Source organism: Peromyscus californicus, unplaced genomic scaffold (genome assembly GCF_007827085.1).
Source record: "Peromyscus californicus insignis strain IS unplaced genomic scaffold, ASM782708v3 Scaffold_16__1_contigs__length_79575227, whole genome shotgun sequence".
NCBI lineage: Eukaryota > Metazoa > Chordata > Mammalia > Rodentia > Cricetidae > Peromyscus > Peromyscus californicus.
In genome coordinates, this window is record NW_026294458.1 from 63,146,602 (window position 1) to 63,173,418 (window position 26,817).

The 26,817-nt window shown below is 32.2% G+C and overlaps 1 protein-coding gene across 2 annotated transcripts in view; it reads left to right on the forward strand.

Annotated features, from left to right (window-relative positions):
• Ncam2 (neural cell adhesion molecule 2) overlaps positions 1 to 26,817 on the forward strand; it is a 431,206-nt gene that overhangs the window by 390,025 nt on the left and 14,364 nt on the right. The window contains exon 16 of one of the 2 annotated variants that reach the window (XM_052741043.1): positions 2,319 to 7,749. The exons of the other annotated variant lie outside the window; for it this stretch is intronic. Within the exon in view, the coding sequence (XP_052597003.1) occupies positions 2,319 to 2,425 (107 nt within the window). The 3' untranslated portion in view covers positions 2,426 to 7,749. Of the gene's footprint in view, positions 1 to 2,318; positions 7,750 to 26,817 lie in introns of those variants that run through there. 2 annotated transcript variants of the gene reach the window in all.

Sequence of the window (26,817 nt, forward strand, 5' to 3'; positions counted from 1 at the left end):
CCAAGCGATCTTAGCAGATAGGAGATGATATCATTCTCTCTCTACTGGGCATTGTGTAAAAAAGTCAATGTATCCAAGTTGCAAAGAAAAAAAAAAACATAGTACAAAAGTTTCATAAAGTATTTTCTTAATTTACTGATTGAATCCAGTGATTGACAAGGGCTATTAAACCATGTAGAAGGCATGGCTTACGAGACTAAGAATTATTACAACCTTGAGGTAATCCTTAAAGTTGTGATAATAAGAATTTAGAAGCATTTAAATACAAAACATTCAACAGAGTTAAGTTGTATTTAAAAATGATCTTCACTGATTTTCTTCACAACTCTTATGAGTTATTTCTCCAGTTTTAAGTAAAGAATAGATTCATGCTCATATTTGAAGTGTTATGCATAGGAAACAGGTAAATCTAAGTCCTTTGGTTTAATATTGGAAGAAGAAAATTTAAGGATTATATTAATTAATTTTTGTATATATTGTATTATATAGTGTCCATATATAGATATATTTTGTAATAAAGTTTATGGCTCATATGCATTTACATATGCATAACTTCCAAATAATGGACTTCTTCTAGAGTGCAGATATAAATTATATTAATAAAGTATTACTCTGTAATAATCTGCTTGTATTATATTAATATACAATGTGTTCATTTTTAAGTTCTTTTAAAGCATTTTTCTATCTATATATCTTAGTAGACATTATAATTTCCTCTAATTCATCATTCCAATTTTAAAAACAGTTTTACAGCTATAATATATGTTATTTTGTTTAAGGATAAGTTTATTTTGTAAAACACATCTTTTGTTTATGGATGAATTTTGAGATTTCAGGGAACTAAATCTATTTTACAATTATTGGGTAAAATCAGAATATTGGGTACTTCTTTCAAATTTATTGTTATAAAAATGACTATGGCTTATTTTTTGTAGTGAACTTTCAACCAATAATTATACCACTATATTTATGAATTGAACATAATATTTTAGATGTTTTAGTGAATTATCAGACATCAATATACATTGTAGAACACTGCACAAATTGTTTAGCATCTAATGTGTTCAATGTTGTTTCTATTAAGTAACACATCTTTATCAATTGCTCCTTTTTCTTGCTGATCCTTTGAAGTGAAAGCATGTATGATTTTTGTCTCACCATGTTATTAGAGCAAACAGTTCATTTAATACATTATTAGAAATTAATAATAGAGATGTTCTATCATGTGAAGACCTGTAATGTACAAATATACTCTTCAGTCTGGATAAGCTGAAGAAACTGACATTAATCACTGATTTAAAAAAGCATACCTGAAATGTTTAATTTCTATATTCATGGACTTTAAAACCTATATTTCTAGTGAGTTATCACATAATATAATATGTGTGACTTCTACTCAAATTCAAAGAAACAGAATCTTTTGAAAGATGAACAAATAAATGAAATCAGAATAAAAAACAGCATTCACTTGAATGGCAAATAAAAATGCTTTCCTATTACTCTTTTTACCTTTTAGAATATAAAATAAATGAGTTCAGAAAAATCATTAAATTGTGGTTTAACAATGTAGAACTTGATTTTAGCTCTCTGGAATTCTCAATGATGTCAAAATATTAACACTACACACCCAACATTGTTTACTTTTACTACATACTGAAACATAAAATTATAAATTATTGTCATGACCATTAATTTCAAAATAATTTTGAAGAGATTCAGTAAGATATAAAGAGTATGTCAGTAGACAACTGACTGATTTCTCCTAGGTTTTATTCTCCTTACTTCTGTGCCTATGCAACATTGCATTTTATAATATTTAATATTTTTTCAGGTTTTAATTATTGATATTAAATCTGTATGTTAATGAATCATAGAAGATAATACTGTGGAATATGACAGGCTTATGTATACTGTAGTATTGTGAATGTTCTAATTCACAGTGGGATACCAGTGACTTCTTTCTTATCAGTTTTTATGCACAGCATATAAATGTAAATATTTTTAATTCAAAAATTTGACAAAAATAATGTCAAATAATGCCAGATCACCATGTTATAAAGCTTATTGATTTTTGTCATCATATTTTTTTTAGTAAAAAATGATTATTAAAAAAAATATTTGTTATAGCATTTTAATGACTGTCTTGTGTCAGAGTAATTTTTCTAGGTAAATATTAATGGCTATGTGTAAATATTTTATTAATTTTTTTCTCTTTTTTTCTTTCCTACTGTTGTTTATTTTATTTTCGTGTTTACAATTTTCTTATTTTGTTATTTATTTTATTGTGTTCTATGTTGAAAACTAATGTCATCATGCAGACAGTTGCTGTGAAGTGAATACAGGTGAAAATGGCGGCCAATCATGGCAGCTGAGTGCTGTTGGGTTCTCTTTCATTATAGCCATGAGTCTGTCTTGCTTGTTGTAATGTTATCATGTTCTATGGTATTCCCTGAACAGAGATAAACGAAAGAGTAGCAACAGGATGTTCAAAAAGTATAACTGAAATTTTCCGCAGTCCAATTTATATTGGAACATTTAGCCTCTTCCTCTGACTTTACCAACCGACGGAAATTCAGGAACACAGAAGGAAGTTTCCGTGGAAGTTGTTTCTCTTGACTTCTTTTTCAACAACATTATGTGTTACTGTCAAGGCTTCGTTTTGCAAAGTAGACTTTGCTATAAATTTTGTCCCTTGTACATTGAACATAAGCATTTTCTACAGCCAGTCCTCTTTCATTTAATTAGTTTGCAAATATAACTCAGCATCCATCAGTCCAAAGCATGTAAACTGTGTTTTTTAAAAAAAATTGTGGGTCACCCCTACCAGTCTTTTAAACTGTTAAATGAAAATTTCTCATTTTATGAATGTTTATAAAATTTTATACTTTCTACCATTTATGTAAAACACAAATTTGATATTCACTTATATCAAATACATATATGTCTTATTCTGTTTTCTTCAGTTTTTAGACAATGTCTGAAGGAACACAAAGGGATCAATTTTCCTTATTTAAATCTGAAAAGCCAATTAGTATTTTCTTAAGCGAAAATATCTCTCTACCATTGTACCCAATAAATAAACTTAATCTCATTTTAAAATGTTACTCAATTCAGTAAATTCACATCATTTTTTTAAAGCTGGAACCAAGTATTGTGAATGTAACATCCTATGCAGTTACATATTCCTTTTTCCTGAACTCGTGACAGGCGCTGTCTTTGTAAGTATCAAAATGAGAAATGACTGTTTTAGGCATTACTTTCGAGGAGATGAAAAGTAGATGAGAGCAAGAACCTGCTGCGTTCAAATTTTCAAAAGAAGCTCAATTTGAAGAAATACAAGAAGGGCATCTGCTTTTCCAATTTCAGTTATTTGAAAGCTATAAGAATGTGCCGTTTGCTTTGAGCCACATCCTAGAAAGTGATGTGGTTAGGACTACTTAGGCCAATTAGGAAACACACACACACACACACACACACACACACACGCACACACACACACACACACACACACCACACACACCCTGCATTTACACAGACAAACATAGTAGTTTTTACTTGCCGAATCAAAAATTAAATTTCAGCTTTTGAGATTCTCCCATCAAAACCAAGCATTTGGTTTCTCTGAAGCATTCTCTGTGCTTTTAGGATATCCAAACATATGGTTTATTATGTGAGATCCAACAAGTTTAGATATCTATTAATAATTGGTTTTTATTTAATTTATAATTTACAATATCTTTAGTTTCAAATATTGTATTTGTCTTATAGCTAGAAAAATAATCTAAAAACATGACCCGTTCAAAGATTTTTTTTCCCTCATTGTTGAAAAATAACAAAAAAATGTCCCAATTCATTCAGTATGAAAAATCTAACTAGTATCTGGGAAGATATTTTTTTTTTTTTGGAAAGTAACATGAGCCATGCTTTCTCAACTATATAACTCTTTGTGACTTTGTACTATATTTCTTGGTATTTCACTTAGAAAATGATATGTTCATTACTGATCAGTATAAAATATTGAGAGTGAAGGAAATTCAAGTAACGTTTCTAAACCTGTTTCTTTCTACTCTTTATTCCATGAATGAATGATTATAATGAGTTGAAAGATGTCCATGAGTTACCTAACTTGACTTGAAATCACAAAATGATTTTTGGAAATAAGAAATATATGTCTATTCAATTCAATTTGATTGCTTTTGAAGTTTAACACCCATAACTCAGCATTATCAAGAGTGATACAAAGAATACTCAAGGTCAGGGTTACACAGATATGCAGCGTATCATTTTGAAAATTTGAATCTTCTTAAAAGATATTTATTTTTTGTTCAGAGATACAAATGAATCATATAGAATTATATAGAGAACTCAAAAGTAACCATTGTGTGCCCTGTATTTTCTTCATAAAATTGAAGGCACAAAATATGAAATATTGAAATGACTGTGTTGCACAAAAGGAGCATAGAAATTATACATTTATCTATGACTTAAGGATTAGATGAGGTTCTTGTTGCTGGGTTTTATGTTTCAATGTCCAAACTTCATTACTGTGTGAAAACAAAAACTTTGCTATTTTACACCATTGTTTACTTAGGATCAGTCTGTGATTATCTGCAATATGATCAATGATAAATAAATTATAAAAAAGTCATATACACCTTAGTTGCTACCAACTATTTTTTCTCCTGTTTGTTTTTAAATACATTTTAATTATTGAAGGTATACAAATACAAATGTGTGTATTGACATGAATATAGTATTTACTATTATAGGTAATTAGAGAATGTTTGGTCTAACAATATGTATATTGTGACTCCCACTGTGAAAATGTTTCAGAAGTTTTTAACCATAGTAGGACAGTGATGGAGCTATGTGAATCTGCTTATGCATGCATTGTCACATTATCTGAATGTATATGTGTGATAACAGCGTGTCTTTTTATTCATTTCAGAATGTCCATTTTATCTTCCTAATCCTGGCATAGTAACCCTAGAACATAATTTCAATGGATTCTCCCCACCAAATAAAAAATTTATTATTATTATTTATTAAGCCACTGTGTGACCAGAATTAGATGACTAGGAGATAGAAGATGCCTAGGAGATAGCCAAGGAAGATAGATTCTTCCATATAAAATATCTTCTCAGACAAATTGCCATTCCAAATCTTCCTTGTTATAATTTTCTAGATTTGTATAATTAAGCATACTTCTATAAAATCCTTCCTTTCAAAAGTTTTGAAGGTGCATATTTGTATATTAATAACTAACAAGAACAAGTCTGAAAATTCAATGCCTTTATTCATTGTTTTCATTTTTCTAACTTATATAAACACGAGTTTGATAGGATAAATATTAATAAATTTGATACACTAGATTAATATTTACAATGTGTTCTCTATATAAGTATAACTAGTTCCAGTTCTACTTACATAATACAAATGAATTCAAAAGATTCATTTCTAATAGATTTAAATATTCATCTTTATGTTTTAGAAGGATATATATGACTGTACAAGTTATGTAAATGAAGTTAAAATGATAACTGCCATTATTTATGCCAAATACTGTTTATTTAGTACTGCCCATGCATTAGGATTTGTTTATACTTAAATTAATATAAGGACAATTTCAATGGATCCTCTATATTTTAATTTGACTTTTATGTTCTCTCACCAAGGCATATTGTACATGACAGTTTAGCCATTTACAATTGAATCAGGATGAATACATCTAGGTATTATATGATATGCTCACACTAAGAATGGAAAAATAATTTTTAAATTTACCAATGACCTTGACAATTGAAGATGGACAACATTACACCAAGAGAAGAAATTAATATTTTAATCTTTTTCTTGAGAATTTTGTTCAACATTATATGAGAACATTTCTTTTCAGAGATAATAACAATACTGTTAAAGTAAAACCTTAAAATTATGAAAATTGTTTTAAAAATGCAAACAATCAAAGTTGTACATTATTGTGTGTGTTTGAAACATGAAGAGTCCAAGATAATTCATTTGTGGCAGTAACTATTATCAAGCATAGTTTTCTGACATTATGATGCCAAATAAATCAAAACATAGGTTTACATAGAAGTAAATAGTATAAATAATTTGCTGTTTTATGTATTTTAAAATGATTGGTTTCCTTGGAGTATGTTGCTCTGACTTTTAACAATGTCAGTTAAGTCAAACTAAGTAACCTTTTCTCTTCAAGAATGTATTCCTTACAATTAATGTCACCATTTTAAGAAACTATTTACCCTTTCTGACATTTATTCTCTTTTATTTGTAGGAATGAGTATAGTTCATGTATTTTGTTTTCTGTTAATTGATTATGGATAAAAAAATTTGTACATGCTCCCATAGTTACAAAAAAATACAACACATAATTTTGAGAGTTCAATGCATTTAATAGATTGTTCACATTATCCTGTGTCGAGCAATTGAATATATAACAATTCTTGAAATAGTCCTTGAATTGATCATGAAGTCAATTTAACTTAATAACTAATATCCATATGAGTTAGGTCATAAAAAAATGAATAGTTAATTTCAATTTCAGAAGATTTTACTACTATAAAGTTTAGAACTTATTATTAAACCTTATATTTTACTAATATAAGTTTTAGTAATTAACTACAGTAAAAATATTTTTAATTTTTCATTATATATTCCTTTCCATTATTACAAATTGTTTTATTCTATAGTCAATATTTTAAAATTGTTTTCTGTGTTTTCACAGATGTCAAAAGGTATGCTTTTCATGTAACTAATTTATATGTTCAATGATAAGACAATAATGACATTCATGTCATTCTTTATTTTACAGAACTAAATTTGTTACCTTATCTAAGATATTGTACTGGATAAAATTAACAACCATGTACTGATTCTTCCTGACTAACGGTTACTATTTCTAGCCGTAAAATATTTGTTAGGAAATGTTACAGATAAAATGGTTAATTTTGTAAATTCAATCTATCAAAATTTATTGAAATATAAAAAAACAATATTGAAGGTCTATAAATGGACATGTGGAATTAAAGTGTGTTTTTAGTGCTCTGGAGACACTAAGATCTATGTCTGACATGCTCTGCAGGTTGATATTTATTTTATCTCTTTCGAAGTACAGTCATGCATTCATCCACATATTCCTAAATTTCAGTTTAAGTATGACCTAAAGTTGGTTGTATTATATCTAGATAGCAGACAGTTCCTTAATTTGTGTATATTCAAAATGAATTAGTATATTCTTTATCATTTTGCTTTAGAGAAGAAAATATAAAGTTATAAATTCTAAAAGTTGCATAATTTTAAAATATAGAATCTTTTAAAAATTGTACTTAATTCAATTTCATTTCATGTATGTACTAAATGGGCAATGTTATCTCCTTGTTCTTTCAAGCAACATAAACTAAAAACTACTGCTTTAAATATTATCGATGCTTAAGACTTATTTATGAATATTTCTCTCATAATTTTACATTGGTTTATGTGTAATTTTTATGCTTGAAACTGACTATTTTGATCATTTTAATTGCATTTGTTTTCATCCCAGATTATTTTATTGACTATATGTACATGTTATAAATGTATTGTCTTTGGTATCATCTCTTATTTAACACCCCCACATATTATCAAGTGCTGTGTAATCCTGTGCATGTGCTCCATAGTGTATTAAATGTCATTTTATTTTATGTATCTCTGTGTCTTCTCCATTGTCGTAATAAAGAAAACTGAGGAAAATCTTTGTTATATGTGTTTTCTTTATTACTGTTACAGCCTTCTTGTTCTTCTGTGTCTTTTCATTTTTTTACCTGGGCAAATTCAACATCTCAAGTTTTTTTTGTAGTCAAGAACTAGTAACAAATGTCTTTTAGTGAATGTTTTCTATTTTGAGATAACTAATGTACCATCATTAAAAGTGTCATCTTATAAAATAATTAAAAACAATATCCAACTTTGTCTCTATTAAACTTACTATAGAGTTCTCATGAAATTAAATCACTCCTCAAATGTCTAAATAATCAGACGAATTTTTGAAAAAACACACAAACAGTGCTACAAGTTTCAGTTAAACCCAGATCAGTCAGTAATTTCCGTTGCTAGTAAAATTTCACAAAAGCAGATATAAATGTCTAATCTGAATTTTCTCAAATATTTTCCCTTATGTAATATTATAATTTATGCACCAAGGAATACCATGAGAATTGGGGGGAGGCAGACCCCACTTTCCCCACAATAGTTAAAGAGTGATATAACACAAAATTTTGAGAATTCAATGCATTTAATAGATTGAGTAGGACAAATTGAGAAATAGTTAGATAGAAATATAGAGGGGAAAGAGACAGAAACACAGGACAGCCTCGGGAGGGCCTGGGCCAAAACCCACCAGCCCCTTCTGTCTCTTATAAAGAGCTCTTTATAAAAATGCCAGTGGGTGGAGCAAAAGACCTCCCCCTAGCACAGCCAAGGACAGACCCTTCCAAACACCTGGTAACCATGCATGTGGTCAATCCATCCCTTTATGGAGACCTACTGTGTAAAGCAATCTCAGATCTCACCAGGAAAACTCTTTGTAGCACAATAGAGAATATAATTGCAAAAAAACTCAAACATTCTCTGCTCATCTATAGATAAGTTATAAAGCAAAAGTGACCTTTTATGTTTATGAATAAGAATAATAGTAACTATAAATGACAGATGATGTGTTTTTTAACACAAACTCTCAAAAGTGATGGGGAATGAATTAAATGACAGATTCAATCTAATCTTCATATTAGCTGTGTGAAAAACAGGATATTTCTCTTATTTTATAGAAGAGAATAGCCATTTCAGATTAGTGATTTTCATGTTAAATAGTTACTACTTCAATTTAATAAATATTACACTTTGAGTACCATATCTTGTTTTAAATTGTTACATCTTACCAAGAAAATTAAGTTTGATTTTGTATTGACAAATGTTTCTCTAACATACAGACGAATAGAAAAGTAACACATTTTTAAAAACACAGTCATTTCATTTTCATATACAGAATCAGCAGTATAGAATTAAAGAGAAAATATTGCTTTTCAAGTTTCATGATATTTTGTCATATTATGTTTCTTACCCATGAACATTCCACTCTGAAAGTTGTAGCATAATATGTATGTATCATTTGCTTAGATATATTTCCACATTCTTCAATATGAATATAGTTGAAATATTATATTTTCCATTTTTCTGATTGATTAAACTTAAAAAGTTTTGTACATGTAGATATAAACATTTATTTATCTTTTATTTTTGTTTACATTCTTTCTGAAGCTCCTTTAAAACAAGATGATGATATGCAATGGCAATTCATTATCTGACAAGAAGTGGAAATTGTATGTTCACTACTGTGGTGACTTTGTATTATTTCATCATGGTTTCATAGCTATGATTTTGAGTCATATTAGAAACTAGAGATATTTGAGGAAATATAAAATTGTCTAATCAAATACTTATGAAGGTCTATCTTTTTATGAAATCAACAATAGAATAATTTTTAAAAATCCAAAAAATTAACTATTGATACTTTTAAGGAACTTGGGGTGTCAGTTTTTCTTTTCGGTTTTAATAACTACAGTTGGAACAACTTTAGTTCTTTCCTGTCATTAACATTCCCATATTCCTGTGATTTAGCTTCTTAGATTTCTTGATTGCCCAAGCAGAAAACATGCAGCTGTAAAATACATGCACTTGCCAAACACACTTGCTTTTAATTATCTTTCTTTTATTAGTTGCTAACATTTTCATTAACCTTCTACATAGAGCTCCTTTCCAGAGATCATTTGTGTCAAAGATTACATATAATAAGTTTTCTTTTACAAATACACTGAAAATGATGTAGAATAATTTAGTTACAAAGTATATAAAATAGGTAAGGTTTATTTCTTTGAAAATATATTTCTTAATGTCTAGGCTTTTCATATATGTAGGATTTCTTTAACATATTTTTGTTTGTTTCACACAAAACTTCATAATAAGTAATAATATTTTATTTTTAAATATACATCATTTTATTTATCCAATAAGCGTTTGAAGGATGTCTTGGTTGTTTTTTACCATTATATATTTAAGTAAATAGAAAATCCTCGCTTCTAAAGCTGATTAAAGATATACTAAGATACATTACATTATTAAATTTATAAGTACCCTGTGGGATTTAAAATACATAATTTTCATAATATAGATTGCATAGTATGTTTTAAAATCAATAAAAAATGTGGATAGTGTGGAATTTTATATTGTGATGTATGAAGCACTTTGAAGTTTCTAAAGAAAATTCCAGTACTCTTTTGTTATAAATCTTATACACTGGTTTGCAATTCTTAATAACATTTTAAGGAACATTGCTTTTTATGTTTTCTATTTTCTGCATCTCAAAGGCATATTTAATAACATAAAATGAAGTTTGTAAAGAGAGATACTGTAGTTAGGTTGCACAAATACTTAACTACTTTGTTGATCAATTTCTACAGTTATAGAGATTTACGTTTGTTCATTTTTAGGTTTTGTGTATTAATATTTTGCCTACATATATTCACATGAGTTTGTGTTGCCTACAGTGGCCAGAAGTAGGCATTAGATATATTGGAACTTAAATTATAGAAGATTATGAGCAGCCATGTGGGCACTGCACACCAACTGTGGTCCTCTCTAAGAGCAGTACACACTCACAAACCTTTGAATCATCCCCAAGCCTCAAATATAGAGGGTTTTTTTTTCTTGTATCAATGAAAACCTTCATTTTCTAACTGAAAAAGAGCCACAGCTATCAAGCAACCTAAATATAACATCACATTTAAATAATAAACAGAATGGAACATGTAAAAAATCAATGCCAAAATACCAGTCTATATTGATAATTAGGAGATATATAATAATCTCTTGTGTAGCCTTTGTACCAATTTTAGGAGATACTTTTTTGTGATCACATAGTCAACAAAATTAAAAAGTTTTCTTATTCAATGTAGGTGTCAGGATAGACACGTTGTACTAGAAGCCCTTCAGATATTCATAAAATGTTGAGTAACTTGAAACTTTGACACCAAATATGCTATTTACTATTTAGAATTTATGCCTTCATTTTTGTTTAAATGACCATAATTTGTTTCTTTTAACTTTCATTATGTTAAAATAGTGATCCTGAGGATTTGATACATTTCCATTAAAATTTTTAAGAAGGCTCATCTTAAATTTAAGTTTTGTGGGAATGGTAGTTCTTTTTGATATAGTATATCACTAGTAGGTCAGATTAAACTAAAAGGAAGACCTTCCTGCTGCTTCAGCTTTCAAAGTACAGAGATAATATGCAAATGGCACTATGGCCTCGTAAGTTTTACATAGGATTGTTTGAAAATAGATAAACACCAAACCTTAAGTTAGGTTGAGCAAATATTTAAATGACTGGATTAATAAGGTGGAGCTCAGTAAATACTCTAAAGTATAATCTATTCACAGAATATCATTCATAGTACACATACATAATAGTTATTCATCAGTATAGATATGTATACCATATCATTTCATAGAATTTGCCAGTGTATTTGAAGCTATGTTAACAGAAACACATTCACATGTTGATTTAATGAAACATTAATACATGAGACTTTATGTCACATTCCTTTTCTCATCCATGGAAACAACAACCTGCATATTCCCATGAGTTCAAGAACTGTTAAAATGCAGATGACATGGGAAACTGGGAGTATGGCCAGGGCCATCGCCAAGCCTGCACGTGCTCTCCTCCTTTGCAGGAGTTCTTACCTCCCTAACTGTATTAAGTGGCTTCATATCATTTGAAAAACATCATTATTGCGAAGCTTTGCTGATTACATATGTCACAGGTTCATCAGTTGTGCTTTGATTAGTCTATGAATTTATGTATTCTATTTGAAGGCCTAACTGTTGGACCTCAATATTGAATGATATGCAGTTTTCCTGTCCCACAGCTGCTCTCAAACAAAAACGCTGAGGCTTATATTAATTACAAATGCTCGACCGATACCTCAGGCTTATTACTAACTAGATCTTACATTTTTAATTAACCCATACTCGTTATTTACACCCTGCCACACGGCGATGACTTTATTAGCATGGCGCATTCACCTTCTGCTCCCTCTCCATCTGACTGGCAACTCCCTTTCTCTACCCTTCCTCTTACCAGCATTCTCTATGTCTCAGGCTTTCTCTCCCAATCTCTTCTTGCTCAGCTATCAACTAATCAGCATTTTATTAACAATGAGAGCAATACATATTTACAGTGTACCAAGGTTGTTCTACAGCTTTGAGTAACTAAACAAACCCTCACTGTCACTTAAAATACCCCTTTTCTAAATGCTCCATATGTTCTTATTAACATTAGATACATTATTTATATTTTTAATTATGATTTTTATTTCACAGCCTGGCAAAACCCTGTTATGATGGCCAGGTGATACAAGGAAATACTCATGACCAGAAAAAATGAAATCTCTTCTGTAAAAAGAAAAAGAAAACCAAAGAGGCATCTGTGTGGATTGTGAATGTTACTTTTGGAATAAAACTGAGAAGGGTTCTCAAGAGGCAAAAGAGCAAACTGCTCTCACAGGCTAGGGTTTTTAATACTTGAGGGAATTTTTTTTTTATTTTAGAACTTTTTTTTATTCATTTTACATACCAACCACAGATCCTCTCTCACCCCTCCTCCTGTTCTCCCACAGCATTCCCCACCTCAATGTACACCCCATCCCCTCCTCCAAAAGGGTGGGAGCTCCCTTGGGGAGTCAGCAAAACCTGGTACATTCAGTTGAGGTAGGATCAAGCTCCTCCCCACTTCAGCAAGGCTGAGCAAGGCATCCCACCACAGGAACTGGGCCCCAGAAAGCCAGCTCATGCACTAGGGGTAGATCCTAATCCCACTGCCAAAGGACCCTTAAATAGATCAAGCTACAGGACTGTCTTCCACATGCGGAGGGCCTAGTCCATTCTATGCAGGTTCCATAGCTTTCGGTCTGAAGTTCGTGAGTTCCTACAAGGTTGGTTCAGTTGTCTCTGTAGATTTCCCCATCATGATCTTGACCCCCTTACTCATATAATTCCTCTTCCCTCTCTTCACTTGGACTCCTGGAGCTCGCTCGGCCTGGTGCTTTGCCGTGGATTTCTGCATCTGTTATCATCAGTTACTGGATGAAGGCTCTATGATCACAGTTAGGGTATTCACCAATCTGATTACCAGGGTAACCAGTTCAGGCACCCTTACCACTGTTGCTAGTAGTCTAATATGGGGTCATCCCTGTGGGTTCCTGGGAATTTCCCAGCACCAGATTTCTCCCTAACCCCATAATGTCTCCCTCCATCAAGATATCTCTTTCATTGCTCTCCTGCTCCATCCCTCCCCTAACTTGACTATCCTGTTCCCTCATGTTCTCATCTCCCATCCCATCCCCGCTATCATCCACTCTCATCCCCAGTTTCTTCATGGAGCTCTCATCTGTTTCCCCTTCCCAAAGCGATCCATGCATACCTCTTAGGCCAGATAATTTTAATCGTTCAATTAGGACATGTAAGTATGCTATTAGTGGCTTTGATATTCTGGAAATTGACTTTGAGAAGTTGAAACAGCCACAAAAGAGAGGAGCTTGTGGAGCTGACCTGTGATCCCAGGAGGACAGACATTGAGTCTTCTTCTCACCGAAGTGGCTGTGGAGATGCCCAACATTTTCCAGAATCATCTGAATGTCATCTTTTTATCATTCTTCTTTTCATGTGTGTGTATGGTATGTGTGGATGTGCAGATGTGTTCTTCCATGTGTTTGGATGTATGTGCTGTGGGAGTAAATATGTACATATGTGCAGGTGTGTGTAAAATTCTGAGGATGCTGTCAGATGTCTTGTTCAAATGATCTCTACTTTAATTTTGAGTCAGGGTCTCTAGCTGATCTCAGGATTCACTGATTTGATTACTTCAGCTTGCTAGATTTCCAGGGTCCACCCTGTCTTTAATTTTCATACACTGGGATTACAGATCTCCCCTACGCATACCCAGCTTTCATGAGGACTCTGAGTATCTGAAGTCCAGTATTCACTCATTACGGCAATGCTCCATCCACTGAACCGAACCATCGCCCCGTTTCCTCAGTCCTTTGTCATGTTTGCTTGACCGCTGAATAGAAACTCCCTGGCTCTCCCACGTGTGTGTTAGATAAGGTCAATTTCTAGAAGACGTTGGAAGAGCCATTTCATTTTGCCTTACTCTGAGTCTATCGCCACAACTTCCTACCAGAATTGTTTGATAGCGTATGAGAAGTTCAAAATCAATATGTCTAGAGCAATGGCTTTCACAATATAAAAGGACTAGGATATTTATTTCTTTTTTTGTTTGTTTGTTTGTTTTTGGTTTTTTGAGACAGGGTTTCTCTGTGTAGCTTTGCGCCTTTCCTGGAACTCACTTGGTAGCCCAGGCTGGCCTCGAACTCACAGAGATCCGCCTGGCTCTGCCTCCCGAGTGCTGGGATTAAAGGCGTGCGCCACCACCGCCCGGCGGATATTTATTTCTAACCCTACCTTTATATGCAAACGCATGTATGAAAATAAAGTGTTAGTGTTATAGGAAAAAGCGTAGTACATTAATATATTTTGATTAAATGATATCCGTTTTATAGATTGCATCAAGGTACAATTCCAAATAGCCTTTATCAGCTACTTTTTTTATCCCAAATTCAATTATTCAATTACTAATTTAGACAAAAATAATATTTCACCATTTCTGCCTTTTCTCTCCTTCCTTCCCTCATTCCTTCCTTCCTTCCTTCCTTCCTTCCTTCCTTCCTTCCTTCCTTCCTTCCTTCCCTCCCTCCCTCGTTCCTTCCTTCCTTCCTTCCTTCCTTCCTTTCTTTTTCTTTTTTTCTTTTCTTCCTTCCATCTTTATTTCTTTTGCTCTCTCTCTTTCTTTCCTTTTTTCTGTCCTTCCTTCATTTTTTAAAAATTCTTTATCGTCTAAAGGTCTATTTGTACCAAGTTATTTGGAAGGAAGGTTTGGGTGTCCATGGTACTAAAAGGACACTTATCTATGTAGCTGAACTTGTGAGACAATCAAGTCAGTAAGAAAATAGAAACATCAAAGAGAAAGATGATAAAAAGTTGACATTGAGATGGTTCTGGAAAATGATGGGCAACCCCACAACCACTTCAGTGAGAAGAAGACTCAGTGGCAGCACTGTTTGTCCTCCTGGGATCACAGGTCAGCTTCATAAGAGATAGGATATATATTACTTGTGCCCATTATTTGGAGACTTATTTCAAAATAAATCTTGGTGATAAGCCAAGAAATGTCTGCACCAATTTTGCCAAATTGAATACAGATCAGCAGAGATAAAAAACAGACAACGAACATTCTAGTGCAATGTAGTGAAAGTTGTCACAGTAGGTAAAATATGTCTCAGTAATAGCTCTTAGATTTATTCAGACTAGTAGAATATTGAAGTTTATTTGTGAATTTCACATATTATTTTGAAAAAGCAAAAAATTAATTCCTAACATAATATGTGACTCTTTCAAACAACATTATCAAAAGCCAGTTAGAAAAATACCTGAAAAGAAATTACATATTTTCTTAACAATTTCATCACATATATTTATTGCTTATCTATAATTATATGAAACACCAATAGATATAGTATATGAAATTTTTAAAAAATAGAGAAAAATACTTGGCATGATTCTAAGAATAGTAATAAAGTTTACATTAGCTGGTAAAATTCCACACATTATGAACTTCATTTATGATCAAAACTCTTTGTTTATTTAATTATTTATTTATTAACTTTTGTATTTTTTTCAGATAAGGTTACTTGTATAGCTCTAGCTGTCCTGGAACCCGCTCTGTTTACCAGGCTGCCTTCAAACTAACTGATGCACCTGTCTCTGGCTCCTGAGGGCTGAGATTAAATATGTGTGTAGTGTGTTCAGCCTCTTATTTTATTTTTTTATTTTAATTTTTAAAATAGATTTAAACTTGGTTCATGTTTCTCCCTCATAATGTGATCTATTAAGAAAGGCTTTCTGATTTTTGTTTCCCTAATAACAATAATGTTTTCACAAGTATAACATGTATTACTAGGATTATCCATGGGACTACATGTTGTATCAACACACTTTTACCCACTTAACATTATAAGCAGCTTTCCATCAATTTAATTTTAATTGAAGTGTACTTTAAGAGTTTCCAATGAATATTTTGTCAGGAAGGTGAAAATATATGTTCTTCAAAAGAATATCATGAACAGAATAAATTGTACATGAAAGAGCATAGAAAAATATTGAAATATAAAATAAGGGCTGGAAAGATGGGTTTGTGGTTTAGATATGTAGCTTTTCCTGCAGAGGACCTGAGTTCAATTTCAAGCATATACATGGTGGATCACAACCATCTGTAACTCCAGTTCCAGGGGATTTGATACCCTCTTCTAGCTTCCCTAAATGCCATATATGCACATGGTGGACAGACAGATAGGCAAGCACAATACCCTTGCACATACAGTAAAACACAATTAAAAGTTAATAGTTAATACTATATAAAACATGCACAGTCTTTAATGGTGAAAATTTTGATCCATTTTAGTGGTATTAATAATTTCCATATTGTTTTCTACACATTATATGACTTGATTGAAGTTCTCAAACAAAATAATAGAATAGAAATAAAAGTGTCAGTCACTTTCCTCGGTGTCCTGCAGAATGTATGGCAATTCATTACTGAAACAAGAAAGTTACTGACAAATTTTCCAATATAGGTGGGACAGTCATTCAAATTTCCTGCTTCATTGAAAAGTCTACCAAACACTATGGTCCTGTAGGCTAAAGATCATGTCCCAACATTGCACAGGAACTTTGGGTATCTCTCCAGGCAGTCAGATGTCTCTCTCATTTCTAGAGTTTTTGGAAGTTGTTTGCAATGCATTATTTCTTTACTCTAATAATATTATATCCTTCTGGGGCCTTTGATGGAGTTGAAGACTAGATAGTTATAGTTGCAGATTTCCCTACATATGATAGAAAATAAATTATGTATAAAATTTTGGATTTCCTAAGTTAGGATTGATTATGCAGTATTTTCTTTAAATGTACCAGACACAAATGAATTAGAATTCATTACATTGGGAATACAATCTTTATTTGATAATTGTTCTTATTATTTACAGTCTTACTATGTTAAAGTTACAACCTTTCATCTTTGTTTAGAAAAAAGAGGAGAATGTTAGGGAATATTATTTTAAAGTGTGTCACTTTTCAAAGCCTTTGTTTAACTCTGTGAAGCTGTGTTACTGTGCCTGTCTAAAATACCTGATGGTCGCCGGGCGGTGGTGGCGCACGCCTTTAATCCCAGCACTCGGGAGGCAGAGCCAGGCGGATCTCTGTGAGTTCGAGGCCAGCCTGGGCTACCAAGTGAGTTCCAGGAAAGGCGCAAAGCTACACAGAGAAACCCTGTCTCGAAAAACCAAAAATAAAATAAAATAAAATAAAATAAAATAAAATACCTGATGGTCTAGTAAAGAGCTGAATGGCCAATAGCAAGGCAGGAGAAAAGATAGGTGGGACTGACAGGCACAAAGAATTAATAGAAGGAAAAATCTGGAAGAGGAGAGATCTAGTAGCGAGAGAAGCAGGAGGACATCAGGGCCTAGCCACCTAGATACACAATCAGCAATGAAGTAAGAAAAAAAGATATACAAAAGCAGAGAAAGGTAAAAGCCTAGAGGCAAAAGGTAGACAGGCTAATTTAAAGTTAATGAAAGCTGGCAAGAAATAAGTAAAGCTAAGGCCAGGCATTCATAATTAAGAAAAATACATAAAGTATCAGTTTTGCTAAAACTTACCATGAAAATATGTGGTATGCTTGAATTCCCTTTTTTTAACCTAATGTATTCAGTAAGTAATTTAAAAGTGGCCTAAAGGAAAATATAAACATATATAAAATCATCTTGCTGTAGACATTTCTGTTTAATTTACAATTTCAATTGATAAAGAATAATCTTTTATTGCATCCTCATTGGTGAGCTCTGCAATGATTTTCAGCATTCTATCCAATGAAGTTATTAAGCATTAACTGGACAGTGAAGCTGCAGATGTTCAGATATTTGGTTCAGATGGAAATTAATATGAACTAAAATAGGATAGATTTATCCACTCAGGGCAGAGAATGAGCCAGCTGATGCTGGAGGGTCCTAGTGTGATGTGACAAACAGCATTTACAGAAATGTAGATACTGTCACATTGCTCTAAGATTGATAGTATTAGTGGTTTTATATAAATTGGGTGATACTTGTAATTCAAAATTTCTCCTTTTCTTTTCCATAATATAACTATTAGTGTGACATGAAGATTATTTAATATACAGATGGATTATTTTAGAATGCTATCTTAAACATCTCTAGATATATAACTATATTATGTTCAATCACTTATTTAATTCAGAAAGTCCCTTAACTATAAATAAAATCTTAGCTAATTTAAAACATTGGCAATTATTCTTCTACTAATATATCTAGGTATCATTTAAAAAGAATAGAATTTCATAAAAATATGTAAGACTTCTTTCCACAAACATATTTGTAATTAGCTATACATTATTCCTAAATTAAAAGTGTAACCCCTTTAATGAACAAATCTTTCTAACAGTGTGTTGTTACTCCATGTTAGTAACCACTTTGAGTGACTTTTGCATTTTGCTAGTGCAAAGCCTCTTTTGAATATATATGTTTTATTAATAGATAATTGAATTGAGTCCTATTGAAAAATTAAAAATAAATTTAGCATATTAATTTATAGTAATCCCCTTGTCTACTCCATAAAGACAAACTTGAAAACCATGTTATCATGGGAAATCATTTGTCTAATGAACAAAACAAGACATGGAGAAACTTTTGACATTGGTAGGTAGCTTGTTTTTAAATTAGTGCAATGTATTTTTGCTTATGTATGTCCTTAGACTAAATTTTGGTGGTTCTTTTGGGATTGGAATATAATAACACCACTCCCTCCTTCCAGTTACTCCCATACACCCCGGCTTTCTCTCTTTTAAATTCATGGCTACTTTCTTCAGTGTTTATTTTCATATTCATATATTTATGCATATAGATATATTCCAACAACAAACACAATAGCACGATTAACTTTTATGTATGCTTTCAGGATGTCTTCATAATGTTACTTGTATGTAGCTTTTAAGACTATTTTTCCCACTGTCAGTAGTCCTTAGTTGCCTACATTTCTTGGTGTATGATTAAGGCCTTGTGAGCTTTCTCCCATATACTTTGGCATTTCCTTTGGTGTTATTTTTCTTTTGCTCATATATAGAAAGTCATGTTTATGACATTAGTAAAAGACATAATTTCACAGCAAATTCCCTGATCTTTTGTCTCTTACAATCTTTCAAGTTCCTCTACACAATGTTCATTGAGCCTTAGATACAGGAGTGTTTTGTTGATGTATGAATTGGGACTGAGTCTCATAACTCTGTATTTTTATTGGTTGTGGCCTTTCAATGGTGATATCTGTCTGAACCAAAGAGAATTTTTCATTATGAGGGGTGAAGACTACATTTATCTATGGCTATAAACCCTCAAGTTTAGATTGATGGCTAGGATTATACTGGCTTATGTAAGCTTCTGAGGGAAGAAGGCAACCAAGAGTTCTATCCAGGTGTGATATTTATAACCACATCAACAAACAGTATGGTGTGATAAACCTAAAGGTGCTGTAGTGGTACCCATACCCTGGTGTCAACCAACAGCTCCCTAATTTGACATAAGACTTGCTCAACAAGTGTGAAAACATACCTGGACTGGAAATACAGCCAACTGTTCAGTGCTTGTGAAATCATGGATATTGGATAAAGGGAGTTTTGTAAAGAATTAGCTAGCACATTATAGGTGAAGGCTCTTATTACTAGCAGTAAGCTCTTATACAGCACACCACTTTGTTACTGTTTCTTTTTGTGCCCTCTGTAATCTAACCATTGCACTATGAGGAATTGAAGTGTATCATAAAGAAATGTGAATTCAGCTTGTGCACATGAATGCACGTATTAAATCTTGATGTATTTCTGGGAAAACTCAGGTTCTGTACTGAGTTAGGAGGCTACTAAAATATTTATGAAGCCTCAGTGGATTGGTAATTTTTTTCTCTCAATATAACAGCAAAAGTATCCACAGAATCTGAATATCTGTTTTCTAAATATCTATTTTAGCTTAGGAGAAATATATTTGCAATTTGCTCCCTGTGGTGGTTTGATTAAGAATGACCTTCATATTTGAATGCTTAGTCACTAATGTGTGTAACTGTTTGAAAGGATTGGAAGGATTAAGATGTATGGATATGTTGGAGGAGGTGTGGAACTAGGGTAAGATTTAAGGTTCTAAATACCCATGCCAGGCCCAGCCCTGTCTCTCCCTGCTGCCTGCAGATATGGATGCAGAATTGTCAGCAGCTTCTGTAGCACCATGCCTGTCTGCATCCTGCTGTGCTCAGCACCATGATGATAATGGACTAAGCTTCTGAAACTGTAAGCAAACCACCAATTAAATGCTTTATTTTATGAGTTGCCTTGGTCATGGTGTCTATTCACAGCAAGAGAATACTGACTAAGACACTGTTGTCCACATTTTTAATAATATATTATATTGTCATTAAGTTTTTATACAATATATTTAATATATACACATGCAACTCCTCCTTCCAGATCCAACTTCACCTTCCCATGAATCCTCAACTTCATGTCTTACGTTTCCATTTTTAAATAACCCACTGAGTCTTGTTTATATGCCCCAGAGATGAAGGTTCATCCACTGGAGCATGGCAGAGCTACCAGGAGCTGCATCTTTAAATCAGAAGCCATAAACTGCCAATATCTCAATTACAGGCAGAGAGTCCTCAGTCCCTTTCATATCCATGCTAGAGTGATAGATCTTTTTCAGTTAAACAGAGCTACTGTGATTTCATGATTGCCTTGGACATGTCCTGTCCAGACAACAGTATTCCACGCTGATTTTTCACAACCTCTGGCTGTAAAACACTTTTCATCTCCTCTTCTGTGATGTTTGCTGAGTCTTAGGTTCAGGGAGTGATGTAGATGTTCGATTTGTGTTTGAGTACTCCATTGCCATTCATTCTATGGCCACTGATCAGTTGTGAATTCACATGTTAATTAACTGCACACAGAAACTCTGTTGAAGTCTTAGAGTTGTTCAAATATGAACACAGAGAGAAACAAATTCAGAGGAATGTTTAATACTAAATATATTTAATATAATAGCAGTGGTAGACACACCCATGGAGCTTTTAAGCTTCCCAAACATAATATGTTTTTGTAATCTTAATATATAACTAGAACAAAACTAATTGACATCATATTGTGATATGTGGGAAGATTCACAACATTTTAATAAAAGTATTCAAATATAACAAATAACAAAGTCACTGGCTTGCTTCTGTGATTTTAAAGTGTACAATACCAAATCAGCACTATTCAAGTATAAGTATGCATGAAGGAAAGACAAAAAGACTAACTAAAATTTCTAATGGAAATAATAAGGCTTCTTCAAGTTACAAAATAAGTATCTCTCTAGATGAAAAATATTAAACTGCTTTAAGTGATTTATGAGTAGCATATTATACTTTCAAGAAAATTAAAGTACTCAAACTTTAGTTTCCTCTGTTGTTTAATTATTTTTTGTTTTTTTCATAAGAATGATTATAGTATATTGAAGATATCCTAAACTTCCTCAATGTTTTTCTACTCATCATTTGTTTCATGTCCCTATTATTATGCCCCTTCTTATTCCAGACATTTTCACTTCTAGTTTCTTGTTGTATACATGTTCATGACATTATAGATTTAAAAAGAATCTTTGTAACAAGAACTCTATGGCATGTTAGTTTGTCTTTCAGAGACTTTTATACTTCCATATGGATTTTAAAGGTGCTTTGGGTTTGTTTGCTTGCTTGCTTGCTTGCTTGGTTGGTTGGTTGTTTTCTATGGAGAGTGAAATGGTGATTTTGTATGGGATTGTATTGAATCAACAGATCTGTTTCAATGACATGATCATTTTCACAATATTATTTCTCCTAATCTATGGTATGTACAATTTTTCTTTTTAAATTTCATTCTACAGTATTTTAAATGTTCCATCATTCAGGTCTTTCTTTTCCTTGGTGTTTTAGTTTTTCTTCTCTCAATTGTGCTAACATACCAATAAAAACAATGTAAGGGATGAAGGCTCCTTTTTGGCATACAGTTTGAGGTGGTTTAGTTCATCATGTTTCAGAAACACGGCAAAAGTGCATTAGGCAGCTGGTCAGACTGAAATTACAGAAAGGATAGAGAGAGTAAGAAGTGTGACTGGTCACCCCAAGCAAGCCATTATCTTCTAATATCTCCAAAATAATCCCAAAGAATGTCTCCAGCTGTGTTCAAACATGAGACCCTTGTGAGAGTGCACTCAAACCACATTATACACTTGCAGTCCATAAACTTATGGCCATCTCTTGGTACTAAGTGCTTTCATTCCAACTTAAAAAGCACCCAGAGACTGCACCCCCAATCCTCTTAATTTCAAAGTCAGAAGTCTTTTGAGACACAGGAAAGGCTTTAATGCTGAGCCCTTATAACATTCACACATAAGTTGAATGGTTTTGACATGCAGTGCCACAGGATAAACAAAAGTATAAATTAGAGGAATTGCAAGGACTGATTAGACAAAAGCAAGACCAAAATGCATCAGGGAAAATAAAACCAAATCCTGTATCTCTATTTCTAGCTTCTGGGTTTGTGACAAAACCATTTGACTGGCATAGGACTTAAAGAGACCTCCCATTCCAGATCTGCTGTTTGCATCACAGATGTCCTCTCTGTGGCTGCCTCCACATTTTCTCACAGCTTTTCTTAGGCGAGGACTCATAAATCTGGTATCTCCAAAATCGTGGGTCCCTACTGTGACCTGCTTCATCTTCACAATTTTATGTCATGACCTCTCAAAACTCCTTGCTCACACTCTTATTGTATTCTATCTTGCTTGAAAACAGTGGTTCCCTGTTACTTTCAAACTTGTATGGCTAAAATGTTGGCAATTCCTGCTATAACTGGGCAGTCCTTGAACCCCTGGGATCATAGCTACAGTAGCATTTGTTTGCCTGACTGGTTGATCTGCAAGATCACTCTTCTAGGTAGTTGTTTTTTGAGCAGCTAACTACTTCAGTGGCATAATCACTTCAGGTTTTCCAAGTCTCCTGCCACTGTTGCTATCATGTACATATCTTTGTTCTGGAATCTTCAGCCCAACTTTTGATAAACTTTAAAATGTTCTTACTGCAAACAAGTGCAAACTTTCTCAGCCTCTCTTCTGGTTGCACACTTTGCTGTTTTCATTCTCTCTCACTGGAAGCAGAGAGCTCTTCACACAGCATGCATGGACTCTGGACCCTTCCTCCTCCTTAACTAAGGTCTGTATTCTGTTTGCTCTTAAATCTACAGATACTCAGGTGGTTTTCACCTGTCCTCGTGTCTATTTTACAACTTCCCCCTGCTTATTCCCTGGAGATTCTTAACACCAATGTCAGCCTATCATGTAGCAGGTGACCTTCATATTCTACAAACTTAATTGATTTCTTTTTTCTTTTTATTGCTGCCCTGAAGTTAGGCTGATTCATATCTACAGTACTGTCTGGCCACAGTCATGTGGTGGGGACCAGAAGCTATGAAACCTTCCTTGGAAGGAGCCTGATGCTGCACGCTTCATGACAGGCTCTTTTTCTTCACCACATCTCACCCCTTAGATTCTAAGTTGAGATATTCTCAAACAATTTAAATTTGAATTAATTGAGCATTTCATTTATACAAATAACACTTAAGGAAGATACATTTGAATATACTTTAACACATATACTTTCTAAAACTATTTTCGGGGACACTTAAATATTCTATGTATTCTTTATTTCATTGTATCAATATTTCAAATTTCTTTTGTTACACAATGCATTCTCAAATATTTGATGTTCAATGGTTATATTTTGAACAGAATATTATAGCATCTTTGATCAATTTTTAATTCCTCATTCAGAATTGCTCAAAATCACCACTAAATTTATTTATGTTGGACATGATAAAAGCTGAGGTATTCCTTGTTTGTTCTTCAATAGAATAGTTCATTGAGATACAAGACCTATACACATCATGTTTATATTTGCAACTTCTTTCAAATAGAGCACAGATATATATGTGTATCTCTATAGATTGATACCAAGTTTATCAGTTGATATTTAAAAGTGTGTTGTCCTAGCTTGATTAGTCAGCAACATATACCAAGTAGTTATAAAGACCCAACTCTAATGTGAGAACAAAGAGCATTTGATATGAAATAACACAATGAAAACCAAAACGGTTTTGAGTATCTGCTCTATTTTCTATACTTTTAACCTACTTTTTTACAGCACTGAACAAATTCTATAATGAAAGTAGTAATGAATGTCTAAAATAAAACACAGAAATTGTTCTCTATGTCATTATCAAATATTGCCAAGTACTGAAAGAATTTTTAATAAACAGAACAAAATTAATGTACACACAAGAAATATAGTTGAATTAAAGTACTAAAATAAGGAGTTAAAAAGTAAGGCTACTCTGAATCTATTAGAACAATATTTTTTTAAACTAATACATATTCTCAAGTACAATAAACTTCATGTCAAAATAATTCACTGTTTCAGTAATGGATTTATTTTATTATAGAAATACATGACATGAATAAAACGAACTTGAATTTAATTCTCTTTTTTATTTTAGTGCTTTGACTTGTGGTTTGATTGAAGCAAGAACACTATTTTGTAATTACTTGGAGAAGAGATTGATTTGGGTGTCTAATTCTAAATTTATTAGAATTGAAGAAATATAGCTGAGAAATAGAATGCAGAAACTGTCCAATGGTTCTCTTGCTTGATTTGAATAATAAACCTTAGCCAAGACAGCAACTTAAAGTTTTATGCTTAAGCATTTTGATCCTACTCATTTCTAAAAAAATTCTTTCTTCCAGAAATAAAATGAAAGACAAATAAAAAGAAGCTTATGACAGACATATGTTATGTAATTTAGATTGTTCATTTGAACCTAACTATAAAATTTGTTGTTATTCAAATAATGATAGAGAAAAATATATAATAAATATTTTATATAAGAGTATTATGTAAAATAACATACACTTTACTTGATTTCTATCTTTATGTGGTGAAATCCAATATAATGTTAGGGGTCTTTATTCTACAATTCTTTTTTTGGGGGGTCAGGATAAATGATTTCTTTGAACCTCAGTTTTCCCTCACATAATATAGAACTGAAAATTCATTTTTCTATGTGATGAATTTTTTTCATGATTATAATGTCACTATAAATATTACAAAAAGTGAAAATATGAGTTTCAAATATTTGAATTGACTACTTGTGTCCCATTCCAATTTGGTAAACAATTAAATCACACTGCTAACTTGTGCAAGAAATTTGTTCATGTCTTTGAAATTCATCTTGGTCTTCAAATCACAGTATTATCATATATATATATATATATATATATATATATATATATATATATATATATATGTGTTTGTACATGTAGGTCAGCATTGAAAATTCAAATTATAAATGAATGAAAGTGTTGTTCCAAAGTAAATTGTTAGCAGTGAAATACTCTTCATAATTACTATATTAAAATGTTACATATGAAAAATAGAAGCATTTGAATGTATATTTTAGCCATTATTAAAATTAAGAAAAATAAAAACTAAGTATTAATAATATAAACATATTTTATAATTAATATTATCTTGACAGCAAAATATATTTTACTTTTATATGAAAATAATTCAAATATTTCATTTAACCTCATGTGTAAAGTATTTAATTTTGTTTTTCTAGTAAATGAAAACTATTTTGACATCAGTTATTATTATTATAAAGTATTATAACAAATAACAATTTCCCTAAAGTTAGAAATGAACATCCATATACTTATAAAACTCCAAAAATATTATGCACAAAATATTTATTATGACAAAGATAAATAGGCTTCCTTGGTTATTTTGTAAAATTTATTTTCTAAAGAGTAAACAGTATTTAATAAGTTTCTGCTTGCCCTTGGTTTTTCAGGAGCAGAGATACATTTGTAGCTCAGCTCTAGGTTTGACCACAGGTGATGTGTTTTAATCATTTATTTAAATGGTAATTTGGCAACAATTACAATAAAAGCTAATTGTTGTTGGATCTTCATACCGGGATTCCTGAGTATAGTGTTCTTCCCAGATGCCTTTTTGCTGCTTTCAGGTCGTTGTTTGCATAACTGTCCTCGTTAAATAAGGAGGCATCCTAGGCTGACAAAATGAGACAGAAGCCTCTAACTATGTAATACAACTGTGTTTGGAACAGGGTTTTCTGACATCTGATGCTGTAGATTGTAGGACAAAGCAGTAATTTATCATCAGTACAGGCACATGTGAGATTTGTCATTCGGCAGGCATAGTAACACTGATCTGTAGAATTTATTGCCACACGCTTTGTTTAGCTGTGAGAGGAATTTAAATGAGTTATGAAGTCCTATCTCACCTGTATTTTTTTCTACTCACTTTTTGCAAATTTGGTTTTTGGATTATGTACAGCAAGCAATCTACGGAGGTTACATAGGATTTTAAAGATAAAATATTAGTTTTATGCGTAATCTATGTGTGTGTCCCAGAAGCATCTATATCTTTCATTTTTGGTTTCAT